General features: G+C 42.8%; 2 protein-coding genes across 9 annotated transcripts in view; one reads left to right on the forward strand and one right to left on the reverse strand.

Moving 5' to 3' along the window:
• NF1 (neurofibromin 1) overlaps positions 1 to 20940 on the forward strand; it is a 250177-nt gene that overhangs the window by 175308 nt on the left and 53929 nt on the right. The gene's annotated exons all lie outside the window — the stretch shown is intronic.
• Positions 9474 to 18150, reverse strand: EVI2B (ecotropic viral integration site 2B). The gene is made up of 2 exons (XM_084750442.1): positions 18005 to 18150; positions 9474 to 11185 (listed from the first exon to the last, which is right to left on the reverse strand). Exon 2 carries the CDS (start codon positions 11168 to 11170, stop codon positions 9833 to 9835), a length of 1338 nt encoding a protein of 445 aa, XP_084606568.1. The 5' UTR covers positions 11171 to 11185; positions 18005 to 18150; the 3' UTR covers positions 9474 to 9832.

Genomic DNA, 20940 nt, shown 5'->3' on the forward strand with positions numbered 1-20940 from the left:
TATGGATAAAGTATTGCTTTCTCCAGAGGTATTGTTGGGGCTGTACAAAAGATCATTAAATGTATTTTATGAATAACAGTACCAAGGCTGGAGTGGCAGCACACACCTGTAACCCCAGCACTCAGGAGGTGGAGACAGAAAGACCTATTCAAGCTCAGCCTTGACTACATAGGTAGTTCAAGGCCAGCCTAGAATAAATGAAACCCTGTCTCAAAATATAAACAAAACTATTATTTTCAAATCATTTAGTCAGTGTTTCATATTTATATTTTATGTTTTCATAAACTTAATAGATTTAAAATATATGCAGCAGTGTTTGTAAAAGATAAAACCATAATCAAGAATTTTTTAAATGAGACTAGATTTATGGTATCTTAAATATCTTAATATATTATTTATATAATCAGTTAAAACTCAAATTTAATTTACAAATGACCATTTTATTGTAGGAAAGAAAACCAGAAATTTAAGGTATATTTATTATCAAATTGTCACCATTTAAAAACCAGCAATTATTAGCCTATTAAATGTTAAGGCCCTACTAAATTTCATGAACTGTTATTTTATTTCAATCCCAAAAGGAGTTGATTGTAATGAAAGCTGTAGCTTATCTTCTTAGGAAAGAGCTATCCTATAGGAGTCACCTTCTAGGTAAGACTAGTGATCCTTGAAAAGGGTCTACATCATTGATGATTGTTATTGATTTAGGGGTCTATTGGCACTTTACTTTTAGTGTTCATTTGGACTTTAGATTCTCTGTATGGATTTCAGAATTTAGTTGTCAATCATGATCCCTAAAAATAATGTTTGAAGTACAGCATTTAGCAGAATTGTTTTAGAGGGGAGAATGGTTTGCTTTTGACAGTTCGCATTCCTTGTCAGCTCAAAGTGTACCCAGCACTACACTTCAAGTTTGCCAAACCTTAAAATCTCTATTAGGAAGACTCATTATGCCATAAAATGTTATATCATTAATTAGTTAATTAATGGGTTCAAAATTAATTTAAGCTTAGTTTGTATTAAGGACTTTGCTGGCATTGTGAAAAATACCTGGCAGAAGCAACTGAAGGGAGAAGGAATGTGCTCTGGCTCACACTATCAGTTACTCAGGGTAGTGAAGACATGGGAGTGGTGTGGTTGGTCATATTCAGTATCACATAGGAAGGAGAGCCAGGCTATCACCCTCAAAGCCCACCCCTATTGGCCTTAAGACCACCAGCTAAACCCCTTGCTCCAAAGTTTGTATAACCCCTTCCCTCAGCAGTGCCAACAGTGGACCAGGTGTATAACCCCTTCCCTCAGCAGTGTCAAGAGTGGATCAGGTGTATAACCCCTCCCTCAGCACTGCCAACAGTGGACCAGGTGTATAACCCCTCCCTCAGCAGTGCCAACAGTGGACCAGGTGTATAACCCCTCCCTCAGCAGTGCCAACAGTAGACCAGGTGTATAACCCCTCCCTCAGCAGTGCCAACAGTGGACCAGGTGTATAACCCCTCCCTCAGCACTGCCAACAGTGGACCAGGTGTATAACCCCTCCCTCAGCAGTGCCAACAGTGGACCAGGTGTATAACCCCTCCCTCAGCAGTGCCAACAGTGGGCCAGGTGTATAACCCCTCCCTCAGCAGTGCCAACAGTGGACCAGGTGTATAACCCCTCCCTCAGCACTGCCAACAGTGGACCAGGTGTATAACCCCTCCCTCAGCAGTGCCAACAGTGGGCCAGGTGTATAACCCCTCCCTCAGCAGTGCCAACAGTGGACCAGGTGTATAACCCCTCCCTCAGCACTGCCAACAGTGGACCAGGTGTATAACCCCTTCCCTCAGCACTGCCAACAGTGGACCAGGTGTATAACCCCTCCCTCAGCAGTGTCAACAGTGGACCAGGTGTATAACCCCTCCCTCAGCAGTGTCAACAGTGGACCAGGTATATAACCCCTCCCTCAGCAGTGTCAACAGTGGACCAGGTGTATAACCCCTCCCTCAGCAGTGTCAACAGTGGACCAGGTGTATAACCCCTCCCTCAGCAGTGTCAACAGTGGACCAGGTGTATAACCCCTCCCTCAGCAGTGTCAACAGTGGACCAGGTGTATAGCCCCTCCCTCAGCACTGCCAACAGTGGACCAGCTGTATAACCCCTCCCTCAGCAGTGCCAACAGTGGACCAGGTGTATAACCCCTCCCTCAGCACTGCCAACAGTGGACCAGGTGTATAACCCCTCCCTCAGCAGTGTCAACAGTGGACCAGGTGTATAACCCCTTCCCTCAGCAGTGCCAACAGTGGACCAGGTGTATAACCCCTCCCTCAGCACTGCCAACAGTGGACCAGGTGTATAACCCCTCCCTCAGCAGTGCCAACAGTGGACCAGGTGTATAACCCCTCCCTCAGCAGTGCCAACAGTGGACCAGGTGTATAACCCCTCCCTCAGCAGTGCCAACAGTGGACCAGGTGTATAACCCCTCCCTCAGCAGTGCCAACAGTGGGCCAGGTGTATAACCCCTCCCTCAGCAGTGTCAACAGTGGACCAGGTGTATAACCCCTCCCTCAGCAGTGTCAACAGTGGACCAGGTGTATAACCCCTCCCTCAGCACTGCCGACAGTGGACCAGGTGTATAACCCCTCCCTCAGCAGTGCCAACAGTGGACCAGGTGTATAACCCCTCCCTCAGCACTGCCAACAGTGGACCAAGTGTATAACCCCTCCCTCAGCACTGCCAACAGTGGACCAGGTGTATAACCCCTCCCTCAGCAGTGCCAACAGTGGACCATGTGTATAACCCCTTTTCTCAGCAGTGTCAACAGTGGACCAGGTGTATAACCCCTCCCTCAGCACTGCCAACAGTGGACCAGGTGTATAACCACTCCCTCAGCACTGCCAACAGTAGACCAGGTGTATAACCCCTCCCTCAGCAGTGTCAACAGTGGACCAGGTGTATAACCCCTCCCTCAGCAGTGCCAACAGTGGACCAGGTGTATAACCCCTCCCTCAGCAGTGTCAACAGTGGACCAGGTGTATAACCCCTCCCTCAGCACTGCCAACAGTGGACCAGGTGTATAACCCCTCCCTCAGCAGTGCCAACAGTGGACCAGATGTATAACCACTCCCTCAGCACTGCCAACAGTGGACCAGGTGTATAACCCTTCTCTCAGCAGTGCCGACAGTGGACCAGGTGTATAACCCCTCCCTTAGCAGTGCCAACAGTAGACCAGGTGTATAACCCCTCCCTCAGCAGTGTCAACAGTGGACCAGGTGTATAACCCCTCCCTCAGCAGTGCCAACAGTGGACCAGGTGTATAACCCCTTCCCTCAGCAGTGTCAACAGTGGACCAGGTGTATAACCCCTCCCTCAGCAGTGCCAACAGTGGACCAGGTGTATAACCCCTCCCTCAGCACTGCCAACAGTGGACCAGGTGTATAACCCCTCCCTCAGCAGTGTCAACAGTGGACCAGGTGTATAACCCCTCCCTCAGCAGTGCGGACAGTGGGCCAGGTGTATAACCCCTCCCTCAGCAGTGCCGACAGTGGACCAGGTGTATAACCCCTCCCTCAGCAGTGTCAACAGTGGACCAGGTGTATAACCCCTCCCTCAGCACTGCCGACAGTGGACCAGGTGTATAACCCCTCCCTCAGCAGTGCCAACAGTGGACCAGGTGTATAACCCCTCCCTCAGCACTGCCAACAGTGGACCAAGTGTATAACCCCTCCCTCAGCACTGCCAACAGTGGACCAGGTGTATAACCCCTCCCTCAGCAGTGCCAACAGTGGACCATGTGTATAACCCCTTTTCTCAGCAGTGTCAACAGTGGACCAGGTGTATAACCCCTCCCTCAGCACTGCCAACAGTGGACCAGGTGTATAACCACTCCCTCAGCACTGCCAACAGTAGACCAGGTGTATAACCCCTCCCTCAGCAGTGTCAACAGTGGACCAGGTGTATAACCCCTCCCTCAGCAGTGCCAACAGTGGACCAGGTGTATAACCCCTCCCTCAGCAGTGTCAACAGTGGACCAGGTGTATAACCCCTCCCTCAGCACTGCCAACAGTGGACCAGGTGTATAACCCCTCCCTCAGCAGTGCCAACAGTGGACCAGATGTATAACCACTCCCTCAGCACTGCCAACAGTGGACCAGGTGTATAACCCTTCTCTCAGCAGTGCCGACAGTGGACCAGGTGTATAACCCCTCCCTTAGCAGTGCCAACAGTAGACCAGGTGTATAACCCCTCCCTCAGCAGTGTCAACAGTGGACCAGGTGTATAACCCCTCCCTCAGCAGTGCCAACAGTGGACCAGGTGTATAACCCCTTCCCTCAGCAGTGTCAACAGTGGACCAGGTGTATAACCCCTCCCTCAGCAGTGCCAACAGTGGACCAGGTGTATAACCCCTCCCTCAGCACTGCCAACAGTGGACCAGGTGTATAACCCCTCCCTCAGCAGTGTCAACAGTGGACCAGGTGTATAACCCCTCCCTCAGCAGTGCGGACAGTGGGCCAGGTGTATAACCCCTCCCTCAGCAGTGCCGACAGTGGACCAGGTGTATAACCCCTCCCTCAGCAGTGTCAACAGTGGACCAGGTGTATAACCCCTCCCTCAGCAGTGCCGACAGTGGACCAGGTGTATAACCCCTCCCTCAGCAGTGCCAACAGTGGACCAGGTGTCCAGACACATTAGGGTTGGTAATGATGGTTTTCATTTTATACTTACTTTGTATTAGAGATGACTAACTTCTCAGAAAAAAAGGTTGTCATTTCTGTGTATTTTAAATACAGGGATCTTAACTATTAAAGGCTGAGAACATTAAATAGTATATTACTCCTTTTTTGGTTGTTGTTTAGTTGATTTTTGAGACAGGGTCTGTCTATTATGTAGCTTCTGCTGTCCTGGAAGCTGGTCCTGTAGACCAGGCTGGCCTTGAACTCACAGAGGTCTACTTGCCTCTTCTTCCCAAATAGTGGGATTAAAGGCATGCACCACCATACTTGGCAAGAAGAATGATTTTTAAAAGACAAGTATTTGGGGCAGGCGAGATGGCTCAAAGGTTAAGGGTACAGGCTGCTCTTCCAGAGGCCCTGAGATCCATTCCCAGCAGCCACATGGTGGCTCATAGCCATCTATAATGAGATCTGGTGCCCTCTTCTGATGTGCAGGCATACATGCAGACAGAACACTATATGTAGAATATGTAATAAATTAATTATAGAACACCGTATTTGGAATATGTAATAAATTAATCTTTAAAAATAAAAAAGTCAAGTATTTGTTATATTATATCTTAGACGCTATACAAAAGCATTAATTATACTTTATATAAGTTCACCAACGTCACAGATAATATCTGTAGGTCCCTGAAAACAAAGTCCAGTCGTCAGATTTGGCAGTAAGTGCCGTTGCCTACTGAGCCATCTTCTTCCCTTCAACTTTTTCTCTAGAATGTTCCTAACTTATCTGCTTGCCTTCAGGTATAGTCTTTGACTGAAAAGGGACAGTCAGTTTTGTACCCCGAATTATTTGAAGTCATTCTTTTCTGTTTGTCATAAACATGACTAATGTTAAATTTGATTTTTCCCCACTAGTTTTTAGATTTTATGGCTGTCAAAATTATGTCATCGAGCCCAGTGAGGTGGTGCATGCTAGTTCCCAGGAGTTCAAGGCCAACCTGCTAGACAAAATGAGTCTAGGACAGCTAAGGCTAAACAGAGAGACCCTGTCTCAAAAAAACAAACAAACAAATGATGCATTTTGTATATGCAGAGGACTGGTGCTACTCTGACTCGATCCCTCCAGCTGCTTTTATTTGCATCTTAACAGTATTTCTTTTGAAAAACAGATAAAACCTGTATGTATTACATACTCCTGTCTTCTCATGTAAACGTTTTGTGGTATATTGTTTTATATCTTACTCTTTTAAAGATCACCCCATCTCAGGAGACAGGGACTTGTTTCATTCACTTCATGATGCATTGGGGAATGTACTGTGGTTTATTTGATCAGCCTTGTACTGGAGCATCTGAGTTGTTCTGTTATTGCAAATAACAGCATGCCGTGACCCTTGTTCTTGAATAGTTTTGCCAGTGGTTTTTTAAAGGGTGTTTTGTTTTGGTGGTTTAGTTTTTGTTTGTGCTTTTTGGGTTTTTGGTTTTTTGAGACATGGTTCTCTGTGTCGCCTGGAACTCACTCTGTAAAGCAGGCTGGCCTTGAAATCCACCTGCCTCTGCCTCTGGGTGCTGGGACTTAAAGGTGTGTGCCAGCACTGCTGGCGTTGATGTATGTTTCCAAGCAGCAGGCACCTTTGCTCACTGAGCCACCTCACCGTCCCTGCCTAGTTCTCCTCTCTGCAGTCTTCTAACTTCTAAATCTTTTCTCTGAGGTTTTTGTTTCCCCTCTCCTGCATTTTCTTCTCTCGTGTATTTCTTTTATTGGTTTTCATTTCTTCCTGCTGATTAAGCAGGGTGCCACTGCTCAGCTTCCATGGGCCTTGGTTGGGGAAATTGCTGGCAGTAAATGTGAATTATTTCATTCCTGCAGAGAATGTCTTTAAACAAAAACAAAATCCAGCTACCTTTAGTATCTGCTATATAGTGAACAGGAGAAAAGCTAAGCAAAGTGCTTAAAGAAATCCAACAAGACTATAACCAAGTCACCAGTCCTGAACTGTTTGTTTAAGATGTATTTATGTGGGGATGAGGAGATAAGTAAGTGGTAAAGAGCACTTATTATCATAGAGAATCCAGGCTTAGTTGTCAGCACCCACTTGGCCACTCACTGTGCTTTAACTCCCATTCTGGGAATCCAGTCCCCTCTCCTGACTTCAGAGGCACCAGGCACACAGTGGTATACAGGCATGCATGCATGAAAAATACACACATAGGATGCAAATAAGTAAATCCCACTTATTTTATTTTATATGTATAAGTGTTTTACCTGGATACGTACGCCCATGTACCATTTGTGGGCCTACTGCCCATGGAGTCAGAAGGAGGGCATCAGATCCCCTGGAAATGGACTTGAAGCAGTTGTGAGCTATCATGTTAGTGCTGGGAGTTGAACCTGGGTATTTGGAAGAGCAGCAGCAGGTACTCTTAACCACTGAGACAACGCTCTATCTCCTCCATTAATTCCTAATTCCTGATTTAGTTAACAAGTATTTCTCAGTGCCTTTTTTTTTTTTTTAAGATATCATTAAAGAAGGTGTCGAAAGGGACAAAACTTTGAAAAGAGCCTTTGGTACTCTTAAATGTGAAATGAGAGGGGTTTGGTGATCTTGGCATTTCAGACATGAACTCCTAGATATCATTAATCAGGATACTTAAAGAACAAGAAGTTCTCAAAATTCCTGAGTGCTACAGTGTAAAGTAGCCTTACATGATATTTGAAGACACATGAATGGATGTTTATACAGATAAAAAGTATTAATTGTCAGTAAGTTAGAGATGGCTGGCAAGAAATAAGGCAAACATTGTATGTAACGTAACACCTAGGCTAGGTATAGTAGCTATAGCTTTAATCCTAGCAATTGGGAAGCAGAGGCAGGTGAATCGCTGGGAGTTTGAGGACAGCTTGATCTTTATAGAGAGTTCCAGGACAGCCATGGTTACATAAAAGGACCCTGTCTCAGAAAACACAAACAATAATTATTATATTAAATATAATATCTATTATTATAGTAAATATAATATTTCATAGTAGTAGTAGTAGCAGTAAAACTCCACTGTCCAAGAGCCTGCTTGTTTTTTATTTTGGATGGGATTTTTAGTATTTGAATACTAATGTTACAAATGAATACTATATTCTGTTCTGAAAAGTTCCAGAGTTCCTGCTCTAAGTAACTCTTCCCTTGGCCTTACAGTGAGAATAGGAAAGAGAAGGATGTGCTTGTTGAGCAGATCTGCACAAAGTGAGCCAATACCCACTGACCCCCTGTACTTTGACAAAGGTTATGCCTACACCTATCTGGTATCTCATATTCATCAATTGTCAGGTAATGGTTTAAAATTGAACTTCTACATTTAAAAAGACTATAGAGATAGCTCAACAGTCTAGAGAGCTTGCTTCTATACTAGGTACCCAAGTTCAGTTCCCACCACCCATGTTAGATGATAGCTCCTAACTTCCTGTGACTTCTGTCCCAAGATGACTAACATCCTCTTATGGCCTCCACAAACACCCTCCCACTGCACGTGCACACACAAAATTTTTAAAACCAATCCTAGACTAAAAGTTGGTTTTGAAATAAGTATAAAATATATAACAAGAATCACACTTTTATTTTTCCCTTCCTTTCTCCATAAATTCGATTCTGTCTAGGTGCTTAGTTTATATGCTTCCCTAACAGTTTAGAAAAATGTCTGTATTCTGGTGTCAGTGAGATGGCTTCGTGGATAAACGTGCTTGCTGTCTGATCTGATGACCCGAGTTCTGAATTCTATCCTTGATGTGGAAGAAAAAAAAATTGATTCTCACAGGTTGTCCCCCACCTCCTAATGCAGCCTATCTCCTCCCCCCCCACCTCCTAATGCAGCCTCTCTCCTCCCCCCCACCTCCTAATGCAGCCTATCTCCTCCCCCCCAGCCTTCTAATGCAGCCTATCTCCTCCCCCCACCTCCTAATGCAGCCTCTCTCCTCCCCCCCACCTCCTAATGCAGCCTATCTCCTCCCCCCCAGCCTCCTAATGCAGCCTATCTCCTCCCCCCCACCTCCTAATGCAGCCTATCTCCTCCCCCCACCTCCTAATGCAGCCTCTCTCCTCCCCCCCACCTCCTAATGCAGCCTCTCTCCTCCCCCCCAGCCTCCTAATGCAGCCTCTCTCCTCCCCCCCACCTCCTAATGCAGCCTCTCTCCTCCCCCCCAGCCTCCTAATGCAGCCTCTCTCCTCCCCCCCCAGCCTCCTAATGCAGCCTCTCTCCTCCCCCCCCAGCCTCCTAATGCAGCCTATCTCCTCCCCCCCCCCCCCCCGCAGCCTCCTAATGCAGCCTATCTCCTTGCCCCTCCAGTTATTTGAAGAAGAGGAGGAGAGAAGAAAGGACTTGAAAGGCTCAGTGCTTATGAGCACTTAGTACTCTCACAGGGAATTCGGATTCAATTCCTAGTACCCATATGGCAGCTCACAAATGTAATTCCATCCAGTTCAGGGGTCCAGTGCTCAGTGTCATCTTCTGACCTTCTCAAACACCAGCCATTACATATGGTGTGTATATATACATGCAGGCAAAACACTCATACACATACATTTTTAATCATTAAAAAATTTGCGTTTTATAATGGGTGCTTATTTTTTTCAGGGTAAATGTTCTGCAGCACAGCAGTCTGATTTCATGTTTTAATAGTTTTGTGTTCATGTGTTTCCAGTAAAGCCAAATGGAAAATGTCTTGTTTTTAGACATATTTTAATCTCTCATCTCCATAAATTGAAATATCTACTTAATAGCGGAAGTATTAAAACTTGGACTATTTAAAATTTTTCACTTCTACTACACAACAAATTGTGAAATGGAAAACAGCATTTTATTTATTCAACATAAGTTTATATACAGCTTTTCAAGGGTAAAATCTGTTGGGTAATAATAAGTATATGTAGATCGCATGTTTCCAAATTGGTGTTACTGACATATCTATCATTCACATATATAAAAGACATTCAGCTTTAAAAATAAGTTGTATAGCTGGCAAGCGTACCACTGTAATAATCTACCGTATGCATGGCACCAATCAGGTGTCAGGTAGTTCCTAAACAGAAGTCACTCAGCTGCCAATTGTCATGGTATGTGTGTTGTACCATAAGGACAAGAATGGGATGGAGTCATCTCAGGATGGATGACACGCTAGAAAGTAAACTGTCGCTTTACAGTAGCTCTGGAGGTGGAGGTGGCAGGGAGTCAGTGAGATCTTGATAGGAGTCAGGAGTAGAGAACTCCGGGCTAGTCTCTTGGTTGCACTCTTGATTGTTTATAAAATCTACTGCTGACAGAGGTGAAGTAACTGAGTCAGGGGGTGGTGGAAATGACTGTTTGATGGTGGAATTATCATCTTCACACACTTGATTTAGACTGTCTGGAAATGGTTGGAGATTGGGAGAATCATTTGGTAAAAGAGAATCAATTCTCATTGTGGGCTTGTCTGATAGGTTCCTATCCACGTCCAGAAGGGGAGGCGGCAGGGGCAGGTCTGCATCATCTGAAGAAGACACAGCTGTACCAATTGTTGACCCATCAGCACTGTCTTCTGACAAACCATTTACTTGATCTTTTGCATTCTCAGTTTTGAGGTTGTTGGTATCATTAATGTGTTCACTCGATTCAAACAGCTTAACTTCCAAATCATCTGCTAACAATGTGCTTTTGCTTGGTTTCCAGGTCATAAGTGAAACAACTGATGAGCGTTTTGTGCGTACCTCACTCTCTCTAATGTTATCCATACACATGTCTGGGGTTTCTCCATCAGCAAATGGAGACCTGCCTGCCCAGTTTTGATCATTGACAACTGGTTTCCTCCAGTATTTCCACAGTATAAGCATGAATATAGCTACCAACATAGAAATCATAATTGTACCAATTAATATGGCAGCTATTGCATTTTGTGTAATTCCGTTGCCACTCTTTGGTTTTGGGATGACAGGTGGTGAGGGTGTATTCTTTGGTAAATTGTCAGTCCTAGGTAAATAAGTAGGTGATAATTTTGTAGGTTGATTGTCAGTAGTCTGTAGTACTGGCTTTCCAGAAGGGGTAGAGGCAGGTAATGGTGGCTGTTGTGTGGAATTATAGGAGAGCGATCTTGGTGGTTGTCTGGTGGAATTGTGGGAAGAAGATGATGCTTGATTGGCCGAAGTGAACCCGGATAGTGATGTTTGTGAGAAGGAGTTGTTGGCTGTTGATATCGCTTGTCTGGTGATGTTATAGGCGAGTGGTCTTGGAGAGACATAAGCAGCTGGTGTTGGTTGTCCAGGAGTGATTTGGGCAGATGGTAGTTGTTGTCCAGAAGGAGTGTTGCTGAATTGTGTTGTTTGACTCAAAGCATTCCGTGCCGTAACTGTGTTTTGAGGATTAGTTGCAACATATAACATTGATGATGTAAGTAAAGTAGACTGTGGTTGCTGCTCTGTTGTAATTGCTTCTGTCTCTGAGAAAAACATACTATTCAGGTATTGACAAAGCAAAATTAAGATGAAATACTTGAATTCCATTTTAGAATGTTTCCTCTTTACCAGTGATTTTATAGTGAAAAGGAGGGGGAAAAAAAAAAGAAAGAAAGTTAGTTATCATCTAGAGTCTAGTTATACTCGACTCTTCATAGCAATGCCTGCAGTAAAGTTGTTAGGCATCTGGTTAGTGTTTATTGTCTGTCTCTACTTGACGGAATGTAGCGCACTGCAGCTGGAGTTCCTGGGAAGAATTCTTAGGTCTTTTAAAGAACATCTGCTTAACCTTGCAGCCCGCCTAGACTCCACTCCTTTGTGTCATATTGTCTTGAGTGTGCAGACTCAACCTGCTGAGCCATGCGCTCTGTTTTGTTTCTCTCTATTCCTAGGAATAAAGCAGTTCTGCCTCTACAAAGAACACCAGTGACCACAGTGCCTTACACTGTTGTCTTTATGTTCTGTTCCTTTTTTTTTTCCCCTCTCTATTCACCACATTTGACCTTACTATTCCTTCACCAATATTTCAGTAGCTCTTGTAACATAGTTTTCCTTTCTCACCATTTTACTGAGCTCTCCTTTTTCTCCTGTCTTCTATATAGATAATCAATATTTAGTCTCTCTTTACCTTTCTTGGTTCTGTAAGTTTTCACTCTCACTCACCCTTGTGCCATAATGACCAAACCTGTGTATCCAGCCTAAATTTTCTTTGTTCTGAGTTCATTTGTATAATTTCTAAGTGGACACTTCATATGACTATCTCATGATTAACAAATTTAGCATAATTAATAGACACTCCAGTTAGGCATGGTGGTGCTCACCTTTAGTCCCAGCACTCAGGAGGCAGAGGCAGATGGATCTCTGAGTTCGAGGCCAGCCTGGTCTACAGAGTGAGTTCCAGGACAGTCAGTGACTCACAGAGAAACCTTGTCTCCAAACAAAACAAAAACAAACCCGAGTCTGTCCATATTCCTCTAAGCTCCTGCTGTGCCATTGCTGTGTCACTGATCTGCGCTCCATGGCATGTATAGAGCTGTCTTAGGTTAAGGATGAGTCAAATAATCTCTAAATTCTGGCCTTAAAATTTTAGAGAAGTAGGGCTGGAGAGCTGGCTCAGCGGGTAAGAGCGCTTACTGCTCTTGCAGAAGACCAGAGTTCAGTTCCCAGGACATTCATTGGGAGGCTCACAACTGTCTGTAACTCCAATCCCAGGGGAATCTAACACCTCTGGTCTATACAGGCATCAGCATACAAAATGAAAAATAAAAACCAAATCTAAAAGAAAAAAAAATCCTAAAGTGAATGAAGACTCTCTCGCCCATTTGGTCAAATAAGTAAAGCCACTACTACTTCCATTCAGGTATTGGACAGCCGTCTTTGTGTCAGACCTTGATCTAGATTTGAGATATTTTTTAAGTTGCTGTTTTCAAGTATTTTAAATTCTTATGGTAAAAATTAGCAGGTAAAAAAGTAATCTCAGTAGCCAGGTGCACGTCTTTCATCCCAGCAGGGGCAGGTAATCGCTGTGAGTTTGAAGCAAACCTGCTATATACATAGTGAGTACAGGCCAGCAGGCCAGCATAGAAGAACCCTGTCCTGAAAAATAAAAGTAATTAGAGAAATTTGATCTTTCCTCATGCTCGGCCTGGGAGAACTTTGGAAAGTTTTCCCAGAGATACTGAAGCTGAACACTGTCCGCTTAACTCTACATGTACAGTCACTTAAGTTTGCTGTTCTCAGTTCCCTCACTTTACAGTTAGTTCAATGCTGGGTATAAGGGGCTTGTTCTGGAAGTGACCAAAAGACAGTTTTGGCTGTCTGAAATAGCAGTACTGTCTTAACTCTAAGGGAAAATCTCAGACTTTTAGATACCACTTGCTGCTTATGATAAGAAACTGCTCTTTGTTTGTTTGGCTCCAGAGGTATAACAAAGGGTTTGACAACTTAGGTAGTTCTTACTTCCTTACCACTAGCACTGTACGACAGTGATGATAAACGACACCCCTTCCTGTCTGCCTGCCTGCCTTCCCTTTTTCCTTCCTCCCTATTTGTTTTTGTTCCTGTGTTTTAAGAAACTGTCTCAAAACCAGGCACACTGGCGCACACTATAGGCCCAGCACTCGGGAGGCAGAGGCAAGTGGATCGCTGTGAGTTCGAGGCCAGCCTGGTCTACAAAGACAGTCCAGTATAGCCAAGGCTACACAGAGAGACCCTGTCTCAAAACACACAAGAAGAGGAGGAGAGAGGGAGGGAAGAAGCGAGAGACAGACAGACAGACCGACTGTCTCCATGTATAGACCAAGCTGGCCTCACACTTGATCCTTCTGCCTCAACTTCCCGATTGCTAGGATCACACGCTTGAGCCAGAAGGACCTGTATTTTCAAGGAAAATGTTTTTTCTTTGTCTGTCTTTTCCTTTATATTTTCCGCCTTGTGCTTGAACCCTGAAATTTAAACTAGCTCTCTGAAGTCCCTTTCCTGGTGCTGGTTAATTACCCTTAAAGCATGCATGATCTGGTTGCTTACTTCCCGAACACACTAAGTTATGCCATTTTCCCTGTCTTTAAATGTGTTCTTTGCCCAATCCTCTCCCCTGCTGACCACATGTCTGCACCTGTCCTCATCTCATAGACCTCAGTTTAAATTCCCCTCTTAACCCAAGTTCTCTGGGACTGACCACAGCCACAAATAGCTGCTCCTGAGTCTCCTCAGTTCCTGCTGTCCTGGTTTTTTCAGTAATACTTCATGAATGCACCTCGCTCATGTCGCCTAAGTAACTGTGGTTTTTATTATGTTGTTTTCATGTTTTTTTATTATTATTCCCATCACCTCAAACAGGATTTTTTTCAGGATTTTTTTAAAATCCACAAAGGTAGGAGGGAAAAAAAGGCAGAAAAGTATCTACATAGAATATACTATAAATTTGTAACTTACATACTTTATTTCATTTAACCTTCACAGAAGCAAATTGGAATGAATTGAGCAGTTTGTCTAGGGTGTGACTGTTAGTGACAGCGTGAGAACATGTGTCAGGATGGTGTGATTCCAGAGTCAGCGTCCTTTCCGTTCTCCTACCGTTTCATCTTCTCTTAGGTTGATTTCCCTATACCTTTTATATTAGTTGCTCAGTAGATATTTAATCTGCTGGAACTCTTGGTTGTTTGCCATCTTACTTCTACTTTTTATTAAGACGTCTACCATAATATAAGAAGAGAAAATACAATTTAGCTAAATTCTGGGTTTTATTCTCCTTTTAAAGGTTCTTTAAGGGAAACATTTGAAATGTTTGGCGTGGCTATGAGGGTCTGACTCATCTGTAGATGTCCGTCATTCATGCCGTTCCACACCGTCATTCTTAAGGTTGCCCAAAAAAGGATTGGTTAGAAAATGGTGTTCAGAGTTTCATTTTGTAAATGTTTTTTAGAAAATGCTTTCCAAAGCAACAGAAGATATAGGCCACGAATTGTCTCCAGCTAAAAATGTTTCCTCTTTTGTGACTTTGCTTAAAATAGAGAAACCATACAGTTCCTCTTTTTAGTTAGCTGAAAAAGGAAATAGAGGAAGAACCAGCCAAAACCAGGGCATAATTGTACAACCCAGTTTGGTTTGTAAGGTCAATTTTGATAGGTTCATCACCTCTAGTGTCAACAGGAAGTTAGAAATGTCACTTTGATGTTTCCACTTGCAGCAGCAGTAAAACCAAAACCCATTTTTCAAATATCCCACCACTTTCTCTTGTCATCACTTAATATTCCGTACCTTCCTAGGACCTGCTGCAGAAGAGCAGTAGAACCTGTTGGAGTCCCACTGTGGCAGTTCAGAATCGTCTAGGAAGGAGTATCAAGACAAAAGAAGACATTTGGGATTTAATAATTTTGGGGAGGGGGAGCCTGACTCTTGTCAGAGTTAATGAAGCCGGTGTTATTACCTATAATACACAAGGTTATTGCATGTATGTGCCAACTATGTGCCTGGCATGTACCTAAAAGTACACAGTGTTTCTGCAGAGAAAAGGTGATAGTCAGCTGAATTTGAGGCAGGCTCTAGGAAAGGAATTAAAATTTAGAATAGACAGGAAATGGGAATGAAAAAAAATTGTAAAGAACACTAAAGAAAAATTCCACAAAAAAATTTTAGGATGCACCAGATTGGTGGGACAAGGTCAGTCAATTAGAGAAGGGATTGAAGAAAAAGGAGTAGTCGGAGATGGCAGTTGCTTACTAGTTTTCAGGAAGTTACTGAAGAAGACGAACACAGGTAAAACGAAGTGGGGGAGAGAGGATTGGTGTGGGTGAAAGGCGCTGGGAGTCGCTGCTTGCTCTCTCTGGCCTGGATGTGGAAACAGGAAGGAGCAAACGGGAGCTGGCGCTGCAGCATGAAGAAGCTGGAGGAACTATCTGACGCACACTTTCACCCCAGGCCCCCTGTCTGCTGCAAGGCCCCTGAAGCCCTCCCCCGCCCCGGCCTCCCCGCCCTGACACACGCTGCTCACAAGTAGCCTGCTAACTGGAGAGAACCGATGCGCAGTCTGTATAGGACCGTTCTTAGAAATTCTTTAATCTCCTGCCCGGGAAAATCCAGATTTCTCAACTTTGCTATAACGACACATGCCTCTCGGTGTTTAAAGCCTGAGGTTTGAATTTGTCATTTTGGTTTTGTTTTTCCTGAACAGTTATTTTTAATTTTTAAAAAGGAAAATGTGCATTATTTTAGTGAATCAGTATTTTAAGCACAGTGACAATGAAAGTGGAACCCATAGTATTAGGCATGTAGTAGTCACACTGCCAGGACTGAAGTGCTGCTCAGGGCTAGCTTGATTACCGGGTACCACAAAAATACCATTACTGGACACTTAGAAAATTCTGGAGTAACAGGATTTATTTGCGTGACCTACGTGGTCATATTTTAATCTTCCAGATTAGAAAAAAAAATAAGAAAAGTTGGCTGACTTGGCAAGCTGTCACAGCTCTAAGCAGTGGCACTGGCAGGGAAGCAGGCTGGCCTGTACTCTTGGCTTCTGTTGTTTCATGCTGGAGCCTTTTGCAGAGTTATGAATGAGAAGGCCTTTGTGTCAGAAGAAGACGCGTATGTGGCCTCTGGGACTGTGTAAGTAACACAGGGTCTGGGCTTACATAAAGGGTAGGAAAAGAAGTAACCAGAAAACCCACATCAGTTCAAGAGTCTGTGGAAACAGTTTAGGAGTTTCAGATTGGTAGCATATGAGATATCATAATTACAGTTTATTGAAAATTCTGTGGTCCTTCTTTAAAGATTGAGCATTAAAAGGCATCAGATTTCTATTTAATAAGTTCAGAATCACTCACATGATACATCTGAATAGAATTGTATCGAAACTTGTTGAAAGCATGGAAACTGTTAAACTTGAGACTAGTTCCATTTTAGACAAATATGAGCTTTAATTTTTTTTTAGCTTATGTAACATATATTGCTTTTAAAAAATTCAAACCAAGCTGGGCAGTGGTGGCGTACACCTTTAATCCCAGCAGTTGGAAGGCAGAGGCAGGCGGATCTCTGTGAGTTCAAGGCTGCTGGATCTACAAAGTGAGTCCAGGACAGCCAAGGCTACACAGAGAAACACTGTCTCAAAAAAGCAAAAACATAAATAAATAAATAAATATATATATAAATAAACAAATGAGCCAAGCCTGATAGTGGTGGCACACACCTTTTATCCCAGCACACGGGAGGCAGAGGCAGGGAGATCTGTGAATTTGAGGCCAGCCTGGTCTACAGAGAGAGGTCCAGGACAGCCAAGGCTACACAGAGAAATCCTGTCTTGAAACCGCCCACCCCCAAAAAATTCAAACTAGACTGCTATAAGGAAAATTTGTGTTTATAAAGTACTGGAATAGAGTCTAACCTACTTCCAAATTATTTTTCCTTGGGATTGCAGATCTTTGAAATCTCTATGTATTTTTATTTAATTTATTTGTTATTATTACATTTAGTCACAAGGCACATATCTTTTTGCATATGCCAACAAGTTTCTATAAAATGTTCTTTGGATGTTTCTGTGTTTTATATTCTTCACTAAAAGGTCAGCTCAGGGTATGTGGCATAAGCACGTAGATGATGTGGATACACACATACTCTCTTTATCATAATATTTTTGCTTTCTGGAGCTTTTTAAATGACCTCTAATTGTTATGTCACAATTATTAAATATAACATTCCTTTTATACAAAAATGCATAATAAGTATCTAATTTCTTTTAAAGTTAAGTCAAAACAAAGATAACCATTCATAGTTTATAAACTAAAGGGTTAGACAAATAAAACTTAATTCAGGCCAGACATGGTGGTGCATGCTTTTAATCACCGTACTTGTGAAGTTGAGACAGAAAGATCTGAGTTAGAGGCCAGCCAGCCTGGGCTACTTAATAGAAACCCTGACTTTTTTTTTTTTTTTAATTAGACTTTTTTTTTTTCTTCTCTTCTGTGATACTAAGGATCAAACCCAGAGCTGTTTGCATGCAGGGCAAGCCCTGCCACTGACCTGTAGCACCAGCCCTAGAATTTTTAAACAGTATTTTAAAGTTGTAAATTCAGTCAAAAAATTTAGTTTTATTTTTAACTCTTAGCTTTTTTAAAATTATTAAAGTAATGCTAACAAATATTTTGACTGAGTATACTTCAAAGGGCTGGTAATACTAAAACTTTGATGAGAATCTTTCAGACAATATCAACCTTGAATATAAGCTTTTAAAAATCTGTACAGCAGAGCCGCAGACATCTTCTGAAGAGATCTTTAAACTGTTGAGAGCTGAAATCAACTAAAAACCACTAATGATATTTTGGTTTTTAAAATAAATTTCACATATGCAAAACTGAAGTCAGATGGCCTATGTCAGGGTGTTCTTACCTGTGGGGTGCTTTCGCAGAATGTAAACTCTTGTTCTAGCAGGACATGCTGGTGACTTGGCTGAGAACGCAAAGGGGTGGCTCCGTGCAGATTAAAAATGGTCCTCTAACACACTGAAATGGTTTCCTACAGCAGAGGAAGTTTATCAATAGCAGTTACAGGAAGTGCAATAAGCCACAGGATGACTAAGAAATGTGTTCCTTCAACAGAGCTTATTTTGAAACCTTAATTGAAGCTTGTCAGTACTTATACGTGACTGTATAATCTAAAGAAGTAGGATGGAGTCCTGCCGAGAAATTATGTATCCTGGGGAAGACTCTAGGGGGATTTCTTACTGGAAGAAGTGAGATGTTTAGATCTTAGGCAAGTCAGTGCCCTGCTCAGTCACCATTTCCTCCTCTGATATTGTGAGCTTGGATAAGATGATGCCTCACATGGTAGGTACCAGTGCATCTTAATTTAATGTTGTTTCTTCATTGACAGCACCCAAGAAAAGTAGTGGCAGAGCATAAGTAAAAGTATGTAAGTAGCTTATTCTCACCAATTAGAGGTTGGTACTGTGGATCATGCACACAGCCTCATACATACTAGGCACAGCTCTACCACTGTGCTGTACCTTTGCCTCAATATTTAGTAGGAAGACATTGTTATTTTTATGCATATGTATGCCAAATATGTGTGGGTGCCCTCAGAGGCCAGAAGAGGGTTCTGGATTCCCTGAGGCTGAGCTGCTCTTGGTGGTGAGCTGCCTGGACACAGGTGATGGCAACCGGACTCTGGTCTTCGGAAGAACGCCACCTCTCCAGTGCCCCAGTGCTTTTTAAAATAAGAAAGTATATTGAAGAGTATGAGCCTCTGAATGAAAGCTTCTTTAAGCAAGTGTTCTTCTAGCCTCTTCCTCATCTGAAAAGCAGAGACTGTCATCCCTGACTTATTATGGGATTTAAATAATGTAAACGCCTCCTCTGTGCACAGTATAGTAGAAACAGCACATATCAACATGTGGGACACTTTCCCTGATCACTGCCAGGGAACATAGATTATTATAACTTAGTTTTTAACTTAAAAAGACTTAAAAGTAATAGAATGTAATAAAAATGTTATAAAGTAACTCTTTATTGGGGGGAGCGAAGCTTTGTTTATTTTTGAGAACAAGGTGTCATCATGTTACCTAGATTGGCTCTGGACTTTCAGCCTCCCTGTTCTAGCCTCCCAAGTGCTGTTAGGGAGCTTTTACTTAACTATTATAATTTACTTTAAAAATCATTGGATTAAGATGATAATCATTATATCCAGGAGTAGAAAATAAAAATGATTTTGTTAGAAAATAACTTAGAACACTTTGAAGGTGTAAACACTTTTAACTATTTTTTTCATAAGCTCCCATTAAGTGTCATTCTCAGGATGTGTGCTTTAAAACCAAGTATCAAGTAATAGATTTTAAATATCCCTGGAGTACATAAGACTCCTATGTCTTACTTGAAAATACTTGACCAATATGTTTGATATGGAATGAGTTTTTTAGTCAATTTCTTGTCTTTAGAAAGAGGTTATTATGTTTTAACTTCCTCTGACAAGTATTTGTTTATAAGTTATCTCAATGAGTATAACTGAGCTAATATCGCTCTGCATTCTGTAACTCCACCTCAGATCTTTAAATTGCACAAAATGGGAGGAGGATCACTACCCATAGTCACTTCCAGTCAGGGCCATTTTACCCTTGACAAGACAACGAGGGTTTGGCATGATGATGCTTGCCTGGAATCTCAGCGTGGAAGAGGTAAAGCAGGAGGCTGGGGTATGTTGGAGACCCATGCATAGTGGTTTTGAGGCCAACCTGAGTTACAGAACAAACAACAAACCTCGCCCCACCTACTGGCCTTCTAAAAGCAAAGGGATTAGAACGAAGAAACAGAAGAAATAGCAAGAGAAACAAAAGACGCCAGTGTTCTAGGATCCACCTGTGTTTCTCCTGCTTTACTTTTGCATTTTGCTGACATGGTGCTTTATCTGATGTAACATGGCTGTGAGTTACGGTTTAGGGGATGACTTTTTTTTTTTAACTAGTAGAAAATTGGTATCAGCAGTTAGGAGCGCTGACTGCTCTTCCAAAGGACCAAGTTCAATTCCCAGCACTCACATGGCAGTTCACAATCATCTGTAGCTTCAGTCCCAGAGAGGATCTGATACCCTCTTCTTGCCTCTGTGGGCACCAGACACACATATAGTGCATAGACACACATGCAGGCAAAACATCTATGCACATTAAAAAAGAAAGAAAATAAATTTGAAGTCATGTGCCTCTCAACACACTGTTCATTTAAACATGTAACCTAGATATTCAAAGTAACAGCTTATCAAAAGTGAATTTAATGGTCAAGGGTAATACCATCTAAGTAGTTAGGGAAAAAAATACCCAGTACTTATCTGGCAACTCAGCTCATTAAAACTGGAATCAGATGTTAGGCATAGAAATTATGTATTGTCAATAGCATTTTTTATTTGATTCTGATACTTAGCCAAGACAAATCACTAATTAAGAGGGAACTGTTAAAGGGCCTGCTTGGCAGTTAAGGGCACTTGCTGTTCTTGTAGAGGACCTAGGTTCTATTCCAAAAACCCACCCGGTGACTCACAGCTGTGAGTAACTCCAGTTTCAGAGGATCTGACATTCTTTTCTGGTCTCCAAGGGTACTATATACACACTGTGCATAGAGATATGTGCAGGTAAAACACTCAAATAAAAATAAATAAATCTTCAACAAAGGAATATACTGCTCTTGTGAAGGATCTGGGTTCAGTTCCCAGCACTCACATCAGGCAGTTCATACTCGCCTGTAACTCCAGCTCCAGAAGAGGATTCTGTGAGCACCTGTACTCACAAATGTACACACACAGAGACACACACACACATATGCGTGCACACACTCCTCACT

This window comes from Acomys minous (genome assembly GCF_964271855.1).
Source record: "Acomys minous genome assembly, chromosome: 12".
Taxonomy (NCBI): domain Eukaryota; kingdom Metazoa; phylum Chordata; class Mammalia; order Rodentia; family Muridae; genus Acomys; species Acomys minous.

Excerpts from the sequence above, each read along its gene's own strand:
- EVI2B (XM_084750442.1), bottom strand. The coding sequence starts at position 11,170 with ATGGAATTCAAGTATTTCATCTTAATTTTGCTTTGTCAATACCTGAAT.